The sequence below is a fragment of the Cupressus sempervirens genome, chromosome 10, assembly GCF_028749045.1.
Source record: "Cupressus sempervirens isolate cs-2001-9-10 chromosome 10, ASM2874904v1, whole genome shotgun sequence".
Classification (NCBI taxonomy): domain Eukaryota; kingdom Viridiplantae; phylum Streptophyta; class Pinopsida; order Cupressales; family Cupressaceae; genus Cupressus; species Cupressus sempervirens.
Genome location: NC_143127.1, coordinates 224,582,165 through 224,594,578, shown reverse-complemented (window position 1 = coordinate 224,594,578; position 12,414 = coordinate 224,582,165). Strand labels below are relative to the sequence as shown.

General features: G+C 39.8%; 1 protein-coding gene across 2 annotated transcripts in view; it reads left to right on the top strand.

Moving 5' to 3' along the window:
* Positions 1 to 11,615, top strand: part of LOC149533443 (mediator of RNA polymerase II transcription subunit) — a 39,928-nt gene extending 28,313 nt beyond the window's left edge. Inside the window, exon 3 of one of the 2 annotated variants that reach the window (XM_089804287.1) lies at positions 11,226 to 11,615. In XM_089804287.1, the coding sequence (XP_089660413.1) occupies positions 11,226 to 11,321 (96 nt within the window). In that variant the 3' untranslated portion in view covers positions 11,322 to 11,615. Of the gene's footprint in view, positions 1 to 11,145 lie in introns of both variants that reach the window. The other variant, XM_089804288.1, reaches the window with a different exon arrangement.
* Positions 11,616 to 12,414: the final 799 nt, after the last annotated feature.

Genomic DNA, 12,414 nt, shown 5'->3' with positions numbered 1-12,414 from the left:
ATTCCTTCATCTTTGACTCGGGTACCAAATAGATTCTATCTTCGTGGTAAATGATATTGCCAACCACCTTGTATCTGTCATCCTGCACTTGACCATCCAACAGTAGGTATGCAAAAGTATCCTTGCAGTACTTTACTAACAAATGTGCCTTCCAATCAGCTGAAACATGAGATAGAGAATATATGATACAAGACTAATCTCTCAACTCTCCCAACAGGCTGGCAGATTCACCAGCTTTGATATCAGTATAATGGTCCTGACCTCCGCACACCAGTCAGATACCAAATCATTAGAGTAGTCAATCGAGCAACTTTGATGCTGAACAAGAGAATGTTGAGCCTCCCTGTACGGTTGTGAGACTAAACAAATTATACAGTAGGCAAGGTGGAAGCTGTCTGTACAATGAAGGTGTCCATGGTGGAGGTAGACGGGGTGACGATGCAAGGGTTGCATAGTTAAGGAGGGTGGAATGCTGTACGGTCGGGTTGGGGGGGAGATGTCGTACAAAACATAATGGAAGGTTGTATGGTGGTGATTTGCTTGGTTTGGGTGCATATGGTTGAGCTAGTGTGTAGAGGAATGGTAGAGTAGGTCGTACAGACAGTACGCCAATATTGCCGAAGTTAGATTTAATGCAAACACACAAGAATTGTTGCCAAGGATTGAACTGCTCAAACACAAAGAAAGATGATCAATTTAGACTCAATTATTCCTCCAATTTGCAAATCTAATAGTGCTTCTATTTGCCAGATCTGAGCAAAGTATCACAGAGACGGAATAGGGTGAGGGTTGAATCCCACCGAAACTGGAAAACCAAGTAGGGAAGATCTTTCACTTCCGAAATGGCAAACAACAGAGAATCCCAATTGGAATTAGTGGTACAAAGAAAATAATCCAAATCACATACTAACAACTACCTACATACTGCATGTAAATACCTCTGGAGAGAACTCTCGAGGGTTTATGAGTACCGACACGACAAACACCTATGAATAATTAATAAAAATTGGGCTCCATTATTAAATAATTAAAAGTCCAAATAATATTATTTAAATTTTCTTACCGTTAATTATTTAAATTATTTTATTAAAATTGGGGACATCACAGCCAGTCATTGCCTGAATGACTGGCGATGTTGCTGCTTGCTTTGACCATGCATTCTTTGGATGTTTTGTTGCTCCTGTTTTCCCGCGTTCCAGTGCCAACTCCTGCAATCACATGAAAAGATGGAATTAGATCCGATGGATCTAAGCAATGACGAGCCTATCTCATCATTATACCTCACACATGCTTCCACATTTCCAAACACAAACCTTGATTTGCTCACTAACTAATTTGTCTTGTGCAGTAACAGATATCTTAGCTTGTTTAAAAGAGACAGAAATACATTTTGAAATGATCAAGCACTAGAGATCAACATCAGCAAGCAAGCATCTATATGTTTCATCTTTATAATGAAGTATCCAATGATGTTGGATATACAATATACATGGATAACATTGCATGAAATCAAAAGAGATAGCAGGATTAACAGTAAAAGTCAGACTGAAGGTAAAGATCAAGTGCATGAACAAAGGACATATAAGAGCAACAAGGAACAAATTTAAAAATAAGTACGATAGGAGCACAAGGATAGGTGCAGTAAAGCATATATATAAACATATCAACATCAGCAACATGTTTCCAAAGGTCATGTTCATGTTTTTAAAGCATCAAAGCAAACAGAGAAATACACTTGCACAACTTATTTGGTTCTTCAAAGTGCTATTATCAGCAAAATGTACCACATCAATACGCAACAATAGAGGCAATATCAGATGAGCTAATCATTGAATCAAGAATACAACAGGGCTCTCAGACATTTTTAAGCATTCTCATAAAAGTAACATGCCGAGTGTAGATATACAGGTGATCATGCAAAACAGAAAAACGCAATCAAGTTATTCATCATACCAAGGTACCAATTTTAAGGGACTGTTGAAGGAACACTTTAAACAGAAAAATGGAAAGAATGCATACTGTTGGGAGCATTTTTGTGATAGCAACATTAAAACTCTTTATTTTCCTGAAAGTATGACAGGGAGTTTCAAATGGTTATGAAATGCAAGCAATATAAGTGCACAAGAAGCAGACGTGTTTAAAAGATCAAAAGTCTTAATTTCTGAGTATGGTTAACATGTTCCTATATGTCTATAGAGAGCAGCTGTTATCAAAATATTCAAGAAAAAGATAAGCAAATTTGGAGGTAATATTTCTTAAGTAGTGAAACATCTTCAACATTTTACATGAGTAAATGTGCCATACCATGATTATCTTCAGTAAATGAGAGCCGAAAAGTGCCCAGAAAATGCTAAGTTCGAGCTCTAGATTTGCCCAAAAACTCGTCATTTCCATTCTATGGCGGCATGTTCAAGTTTGACAGTAAAAATGCTCATACTCAAAGCATGAAAGTACAGAAGAAAGTGTAATAATCTTCACCCAAAAGTGCAGAGATAGATATTTATTCAAACTTAGAAAAATGCATGAAAATGGTTTTTTCCCCCCCGCTTAAAGCTTCAGCAAGAACCCCTCCATATCCTTCCATGGCAACCAGTGTGAAAACAAGAGGAAACAAGGCCAGAAAAGCACCCAAAAATCTGCCATTGAGCCCAAACAATGCCCAGCTACACAAAAAATGCCCAACAAGAGTAAAATCAGGCCACCAAAAGCTCCAAAAGGCCTCACTGAAACCATTTTCTCTTTTATGGTATCTGCAAAATGTGCATGTAATAGGTCTGAAACATGAAATGCAGAGGAGAAAGGCAGCTGAAAATACAAGCAAAACTCTAGCAGACCTCCATTATTTCTCCTCCAAACCCTCATCCTTTCCATGGCAGCTAAAGCTCATGCAAGAGCAAAAAATGAAATGAAAAAATGGATGCTTCCTATATTGAAATGAATTGCTTCTGCTATGGCTATTGTATACTTCAATCATTGCTCGAAAAATATGTCCAAAAAGACGAATAAAAAATACCAACATCTGAATTGCCCAATGCCCCTGTGCCCGTTACAAAATCTGTTTTACCATGTTTGTGTCAGGTGTTTCTTGCCACCATCGCTGATATTCAAGCCTGTTAAGTCCTCCAAAGTGAACTATGAGGTGTAATTTCTTCTTTTTGGGACGCTTGCTGAATCTTGGGACAAACCTTCTTCTTCTTACTACTGGAAGTTGCTTCTTGCATTTGTCCTGCAGCTCGAATGCTTAAAGATAAAACTCTTGCGTTCTTGTCCATGCTCAAACTGTCGGCTTCCAATTGATCCTTCCAATGCCTTTTCTTACCTGCTAAATGCATATTGTAACAATTTCTTGTTTTGGCATTATGCAAAAAACGTTTAGGGCTTGATTGTTTACTCCAAATCTCCTTGCCTTATGTGGATGCAATTGTCCCCACAACTTCCAATATCAATAATGCGAATGTTGCGGCGGATGGTGACTTGATCATTCCTCTTTTATTACTAATTGGTTGCTGAATATGTCTGCCTAAAGTTGCCAAGGGGCGGAATGTGCACTTTATTTGCACGGGGTTTCCTTATCCATGCCCGTAGTTCCTCAGCTTTCCATGACAACCAACTCTCCCGATACCTCTTTTATCCGCTACTTGGCTACTCTATGAGTTTTCTTTTTCTTCCACAAGAAGTCCGGTCCTTTATCTTTTCCTCGGTGCTTCTTTTCCTGGTGGCTTTTATTTACCCATGTTTTTTATGGGTTCTCACCTTGCAATCATGTCAATCCGCAGGGTTCCCTCACCCATGCGTCCCAACTTGTTTTCACCGTGGAGAGTTTGTGTTTTCCGTGGGGAGCTTTTGGTTCCCTTTGGCGAGTCCTCGTGTCTAACTTGTCTGGGGTCTCTTCTACTTTCCTTCTGTGGCTTGCTCGATGTTTCTGTGGCCTTCTCTATGTGTTGTACAGGGAAATGATTGTTGTTTGTGGAGGAATGAATGGTGTCTGTGGGAAGAGTGTGATGTTTCCTTCGTCTAATGTCAATGCTTTCTGCGGGCGTGGTGTGACATGTTGCACAACTTCAATCTTGTTTGCGAACCTGCATCAATCGTTTCCACGGCTTATGGCTTTTCTGCGGGAAGGTTCCACTCTTCAACATGGGCTTTCTCTATTATCCACAACCTTCTACATCTTCTGCAGGGGACAATAAATCCGCATGTGGTTGATGATTTTCCACAGGAGGTCCTGCTTTGTCCACTACTCGTTATCCTTTTGCATGGAACTTTGTTTCCTCCATCGTACATTTATATCTTTCCTCAGCTTTGAAATATGTTAGTTCTCCTTGCTGCAGGGTGGGTGTGTTGTTCATGGCGGTGTTGACTGTTGTTCGTGGGGTCACATACCTGCGAGCCTTGCTTTCCACGGGGCAAATGTCCGCGGATCCTACCCTTCTGCATGTGTCTTTTGTTCCTCCATGCCCATTCGATTTCAGCAGGTTTGAATTTAATGTTGCCTCCGAGTCAAGGTTCTTATCTACGATCTTGACTTTTCTCTTCTCTCATCTCTATGGCTTTTTCAAACTTATTATCATTTTTTATTTATTTATCTATTTTTTTTCTCAATTCAATTTGATTTTTTTATAAATTTTATAAATTTATAATTTTTTAAAACTAAATTATCCCTGCATTTCCAGGCAATCCTAGCTTCCTTTCGTTTGATGATAGACTACTAACTTCAATCCATTGACCGCATCAAGGATTTCTCGACCATCGAGTGTCCATAACTTCACAGCCCCATTAGATGCAACTTCTCGAACTTTAAAGGGAGCTAGCCGTTTCACTTTAAATTTGCTAGGCTTAATTTCATTTTGCCCATTAAACTTCAATACCAACTGACCTGGTGTAAACTTCATCCGTTGGAATGTGTTTGTCATGCTAGAGTCTCCTCCGTTGTTGCGCCACATCCGTGGCCTACTAAGCCATTGCCCTTTCCTCATCCAACTTGTTTAGGGCATAAAGTCGCTCCCTTAGACTCTCCATGTCACCAAGTTTGTTATCAATAGCTATTCACAAAAGCTAGGAACCATGAATTTTGCAGGGAGCACTGCTTCTTGTCTGTACACGAGCTGGAAGGGCGTCTGCCCCATGGTCACCTTATAGGAAGTACGGTAGGCCCACAATGCCGAAGGCAATTTCTATTCCTAGTCTTCACCTTCAACTCCACAAGACTTATAAATAATTCCCACCAAGATTTTATTAGTTGCTTCAGCCTGGCTGTTGGCCTAAGGATAATATGGACTTGACAGCATATGGAAAATTTTGAATTTAGTGTTTAGGAGCCTAATGACATGATTGACAAAATGGCCACACCCTTGTAACTCGTCAAGTGAATTGGAATGCCATACCTTGTTATAATCTGTTTCTTGAAGTAGTGAAACATCTTCAACATTTTACACGAGTAAATGTGCCATACCATGATTATCTTCAGTAAATGAGAGCCGAAAAGTGCCCATAAAATGCTAAGTTCGAGGTCTAGATTTGCCTAGAAACTCTTCATTTCCGTTCTATGGCGGCATTTTCAAGTTTGACAGTAAAAATGCTCATACTCAAAGCATGAAAGTACAAAAGAAAGTGCAATAATCTTCACCCAAAGGCGCAGAGATAGATATGCTATTCAAACTTAGAAAAATGCATGAAAATGTTTTTTTCCCCTTGCTTAAAGCTTCAGCAAAACCCCTCCATATCCTTTCATGGCAACCAGTGTGAAATCAAGGCCAGAAAAGCGCCCAGAAATCTGCCATTGAGCCCAAACAATGCGCAGCTACACAAAAAATGCCTAGCAAGAGTAAAATCGGGCCACCAAAAGCTCCAAAAGGCCTCACCGAAACTATTTTCTCTTTTATGGTAGCTGCAAAATGTGCATGTAATAGGTCTGAAACATGAAATGCAGAGGAGAAAGGCAGCTGAAAATATAAGCAAAACTCCAGCAGACCTCCATTATTTCTCCCCCAAACCCTTATCCTTTCCATGGCAGCTAAAGCTCACGCAAGAGCAAAAAATGAAACAAAAAAATGGATGCTTCCTATATTGAAATGAGCTGCTCCTGCTATGGCTATTGTATGCTTCAATCATCACTTGAAAGATATGTTCAAAGAGACCAATAGAAAATACAAACATCTGAATTGGCCAATGCATCTATGCCTGTTACAAAATCTGTTTTACCATGTCTGTGTCAACTGTTTCTTGCCACCATCGCTGATATTCAAGCCTGTTATGTCCTTCAAAGTGAATTGTGAGGTGTAATTTCTTCTTTTTGGGATGTTTGCTAAATCTTGGGTCAAACCTTCTTCTTCTTACTACTGGAAGTTGCTTCTTGCATTTGTCTTGCAAGTCGAATGCTTAAAGATAAAACTCTTGCGTTGTTGTCCATGCTCAAATTGTCGGCTTCCAATTGATCCTTCCAATGCCTTATCTTACCTGCCAAATGCATATTGTAACAGTTTCTTGTTTTAGCGTTATGCAAAAAAAACGTTTAGGGCTTGATTGTTTACTCCAAATCTCCTTGCCTTACATGGATGCAATTGTCCCCACAACTTCCTATATCAATAATGTGAATGTTGTGGCAGATGGTGACTTGATCATTCCTCCTTTCTTACTAATTGGTTGCTGAATATGTCTACCTAAAGTCGCCAAGGGGCGGAATTTGCACTTTATTTCCACGAGGTTTCCTTGTCCATGCTTGTAATTCCTCAACTTTCCATTACAACCAACTCTCCCGATAACTCTTTTATCTGCGACTTGGCTTCTCTGCGAGTTTGCTTTTTCTTCCACAAGAAGTCAGGTCCTTTGTCTTTTCCTCGATGCTTCTTTTCCTGGTGGCTTTTATTTACCCATGTTTTTTACAGGTTCTCACCTTGCAATCATGTCAATCCGCAGGGTTCCTTCACTTGCATGTCCCAACTTGTTTTCACTGCGGAGAGTTAGTGTTTTCTGTGGGGAGCTTTTGGTTCCCTTTGGCGAGTCCTCGTGTCTTTCGTGGGGATTTTAACTTGTTTGGGGTCTCTTCTACTTTACATCTGTGGCTTGCTCGATGTTTCCATGGCCTTCTCTATGTTTTCTGCAAGGAAATGATTGTGTTATCTATGAAGGAATGAATGGTGTCTGGGGGAAGAGTGTGATGTTTCCCTTGTTTAATTCCAATGCTTTCCGTGGGCGTGGCTTGACATATGTTGTGCGACTTCAATCTTGTCCGCCAACCCGCTTCAATCGTTTCCATAGCTTCTAACTTTTCTGCGGGAAGGTTCCACTCTTCTCTACGGGTTTTCTCTACCATCCATGACCTTCTATGTCTTTCGTGGGGGACAATATTTCTGCACGTGTTTGATGATTTTCCACCGGAGCTCGTGCTTTTGTCCATTGCCCGTTATCCTTTTGCATGGAACTTTGTCCCCTCCATTGGACATTTATATCTTTCCTCAGCTTTGAAATATGTTTGTTCTCCTTGCTGTAGGGTGGGTGTGTTGTTTGTGGCAGTGTTGACTATTGTCCGTAGGGTCACATACCCATGAGCCTTGCTTTCCAAAGGGCACATGTCCGCGGATCCTACCCTTCCGTAGGTGTCTTTTGTTCCTCCATGACCATTTGATTTCAGCAGGGTTGAATTTATTGTTACCTATGAGACAAGGTTCTTATCTATGGTCTTGGCTTTTCTTTTCTCTCGTCACTATGGCTTTTCCAAACTTATTTAGTATCATTTTTATTTATTTATCTATTTTTTTCTCAATTTTTTAAAATAATTTATTTAATTTTTAATTTTTATAAAACGAAATTACCCCTGCATTTCTAGGCAATCTTGGCTTCCTTTCATTTGATGGTAGACTTTTAACTTTGAGCCATTAACTGCGTTAGGGATTTCTCTGCCATCGAGTGTCCATAACTTCACGGCCCCATTAGATGCAACTTATCGAACTTAAAATGGAGCTAGCTGTTTCACTTTAAATTTGCTAGGCTTAATTTCATTTTGCTCATTAAACTTCAATACCAATTGACTCGGTGTAAACTTCATCCGTCAGAGGTGTTTGTCGTGCCAGAGTTTCCTCTATTGTTGTGTCACATCCATGGCCTTTTGAGCCATCGCCCTTTTCTCGTCCATCTTGTTCAGGGCATAAAGTCTCTCCCTTAGACTCTACATGTACCAAGTTTGTTATCAATAGCTATTCACAAGCTAGGAACCATGAATTCTGCAGGGAGCACTACTTCTTGTCCGTACATGAGCTAGAAGGGCGTCTGCGCCATGGTCACCTTATAGGAAGTACAGTAGGCCCACAACACTGAAGGAAATTTCTATTCCCAGTCTTCACCTTCAACTCCACAAGACTTATAAATAACTTCCACCAAGATTTTATTAGTTGCTTCAGCTTGGCAGTTGCCCTGGGATAATATGGACTCGACAACGTATGGAAAATTTTGAATGCAATGGTTAGGAGCCTAATGACATGATTGACAAAATGACCACCCTTGTCACTCATCAAGTGAATTGGAATGCCATACATCATTATAATCTATTCGTAAATAAATTTTGCAGTGCTCAACTTTGAGTTATCTAGCAATGTGCGTGCTTCAACCCATTTTGTTAAGTATTCAGTGGCAACTATAATATAGTGACACTGTCGAGCACGACTAGTCTTTAGAGATCCGACAAAGTCTTCCCCCATCATTCGAATAACTCTTAGGCATGGGAGGGATTGAGGAGCGTAAAGTCCCGCTTTAGAGGTTTTCCTACTTGTTGACAAGTATGACATCCTACCACCCATTCTCTGGTTTCATTGTATAATGTTGGCCCCATAAGCCGGCTAAGAGTACCTTCCCTGCTGTCGTATTGAGACCCATATGCCCTCTAGCCAGTCCTTCGTGGGCTTCTCAAAGCACACTTGGTACTTCTTCCTCCATCATGCATCGCCTTAGCACTTGGTTTGGACCCATTTTATATAACAGTCCATTTATTAGCTAGAAAATCCTACTTGTGGGGACCAACTTTCTTCGTTCCCCTTGAGCCATGTCGCGGGGAAAATGGGTTGTAGACAAATGCTCTCTTATACTTATACCAATTAGGGGTTACAGCAATATGAAATAGATGCACGTCTGGGAAGTCGTCATTTATTCTAACAGGTGGCTCACTAGACTTAATACGTGATATTTGGTCGGCGATTGCATGACTACATCTTGGTTGTACAATGATCTTGAATGTGAACTCTTGAAGTAAGAGAAGCTATCGGCTCACCCTTACCTGAATAATGGGTTTATTGACCAGGTACATGAGGGCTTGGTGGTCCACATAAAAAGTGAATGATGTCGCCAATAAGTAGTGCTTGAATTTCTATACAAAATGGACCATTCCAAGGGCCTCCCGTTCTGTGGTGCTATAATTCTTCTTAGCATTTGACAACAACCTACTTGCAAAATATATTGACGCATCCACGTGCACATGAAATTCTTTATCCCATTTAGGGAATGCTAGAATAAGAGCACCCAACAACCTTGATTTTAGTTCCTCGAAGGCCTCTCCGTGTTCCTTCTCCCAAACGTACATTCCTTGTGAGCCTATCTAACGGAAATGAAATTTTTGCGAAATTCTTGATGAACTGGTGGTATTATCCGATGTAGCTGAGGAAGGATTTGACAACAGTCACATCCGAAGGAGCCTCCATCTCTTCTATCACCTGCACTTTATCGGGATCTGTTTTCAGTCCTGTCTGGCATACTATGTGCCCAAACAACTTCCCTTGTGCTACCATAAACAGAGACTTCTTTGGGTTAAGTACCAAACGAGCTTGCCGACACCGTTCCATGTACTCTCCTAAGGCGACAATATGCTTGTCCTCTCTGCTAAATATGGACCAGTCGTCCAAGAATGCTTTATAGTTTCCCGTGGACATCTTGTCAAAAATCTATAAGATGATATGTTGGAAGGTCGCTGACACATTACAAAGGCCAAAGGGCATCCTATTGTATGCATATGCACCATCCTCCAAGACAAAGGTCGTTTTCAATTTGTCTTCCTTCGCAATGGATATCTGGTTATATCCAGAAAATACATCCATAAACGAATAAATCTCATGGCCTGCTACTTCCTTCAGGACGTTATCAATGAACAGAATGGGTAATGGGTCTTTAACAGTTACTGCATTAAGACATTGGAAATCTACACAAATGCGAATCTGGTTTGCTTCCTTCTTTAAGGAGATCACAATGGGTGAAACCCACTCACTTGTCTCCACCCAAAAGATAATAGCTGCCTCCAACATCCATTCAATTTCGGCTTCTACCCTTGCAGCATAATTCTTGTTCATCCTGTACGGCCTTTTCCGCATAGGTTAGGCTTTGTGAAATTGTGTTTGGAGGCTCCTTAATAGGGTCATTTTAGGTTTTGGAGGGAAACAAAATAATAATAAAATATTATTTTAATACTGTTTTGGCCCCATTTTTCACTATGGAGCCACGGGTCTCAGGTGGTCTGCCCTGGGTACCCCTGGATCCATGCAGGATCTGTGGTTGTTCAGATCCGGATGGACTCACCGATCCAAATGCAGATCCTGCGAAGACCCAGCAGGGACCATATGACGAACCGAAATCCGGTTCGCACCTGGACCCAGTTCGAGGGTCCAGGGTGCAAGCCCGATAACGAAGCTTAACACTTCAATTTTAATCTAATACATGACGTGTGCATATACCTCCATTTCTTATGCAGTGGTTCACAGGAAAAGTTCAAGAGACAAACTGTAAGCAGCAAATTGGTCTTCTGAAACACAAAGCATTCAGTTGTCTGTTTATATCTTTCAGGCTGTGCAGACTAAGATATCAATTTTTTTTCCTAACAAGCTGACCATCACAGTCCTTTTATTTGGCGTAAGTTCTATTGAAATTATCTATGGAAACTAAAAAGACTTCGAAATTCTGTAATGGAGCCAGCTGCACACGAGAAATAGGCAGCCTTTTAGTTTTATACCGAACGTTGAAAGTTGCTATTTGGTGAAATGCTGCATTTAATAAATCAAAGCTTTTAGACTTGAAAAGGATTGAGTTGTTATTTTGTGATTTGTGGACTACATTAATCAAGTGTTTTTTTCATTGGCAATTTCTTAATGATGCTATTTGGGTTCTTTGCAGGAGGTTACAAAAAGGACTACATTACTCAAGTGCTTTGTTCATTGACAGTTTCTGAATGATGCTATTTGGGTTCTTTGCAGGAGGTTACGAAAAAGAATCATCACTTGAAAGTTCTTATAGACCAACTTCGAGATCTTATCAGTGATATTTCCATGTGGCAGAGTCCGACCTTATGATTTTGTCTGAATGATGAATTTCATTGAACAAAACTGGCTCAACAGTGCTAGAAAACTTGGGATCAAGTTCAACCAATCACTGTGATCCTGTTTCTCCTCGTCCAGGAGATTTTTGATGGATTTATTCCTCAGCAAATTTGGGACATGATATGGTTTGCATCTGATTGCTTCTAAGAATAATTGTAGAATCACACGCAGAGAAGCGTTTTATGTGGTATCCTCGGAAATCTATATATATTTTGTTTTGAATAACACAAGTATATTCGGATTAAATACTTAAGATCTTGTTTCTAAGCTTCTGGATTCATTTTCAGCGTTTTACCCAATATATCATATCAGCATATTATACTTAAAACCAAAATATTCGGTTTAAATACGTAATATGCCATTTCTTTGCTTCTGGATTTATTTTCACCCAATATCAGGCATATATTTAAAACCAAATATTTGGCACACCTGTACGCGAATGTCTTTTTTGGTTGTATGTTACTAGCTCCAATAGTGTGTGAAAATATGTCCAGCTACCATAAGATAAAGTATTATTTTATCTGACAAATCTCTCTCTTATGCATGGAAACTGCATTTGTTATACATTTATGTGACAATTACAACATGAAGCATTTGACACAATTTCTCTTCGGTGCGAGCATATTAGCAGAGAATATTCTACTACTTTTTTGCTCACCCAACTATTTAATATACATGTTGCTCAAAGTTTTGAGTCCCATGATGTTTAACTGAACATAGGATATTGCCATACTAGTTTTTATGCTGCAAATTAATTCATCATGTTATATATGCATAACTTGATTACACTTGAGCAAAAGCTGAACTATTCATATATAATTGGTTTCAGAGTAATTCCATAAATAATACTTTATGGCTGAAACATCACAGAAAAATAATTAAATTTACTTTCCTCTTTGCTGTATGTGCATCTCAGCTGAATCACCAACAGTACCTGCTACATTGCCAGTGAAATAGGCATTCGGTACTACAAACATGAAAAACGAAAAGCATTAAGACTGGTACAAACTATCAACAAGACACTTTTTATCTGATTTCCTTCCAAATTTGTTTTAAGACCTTACTC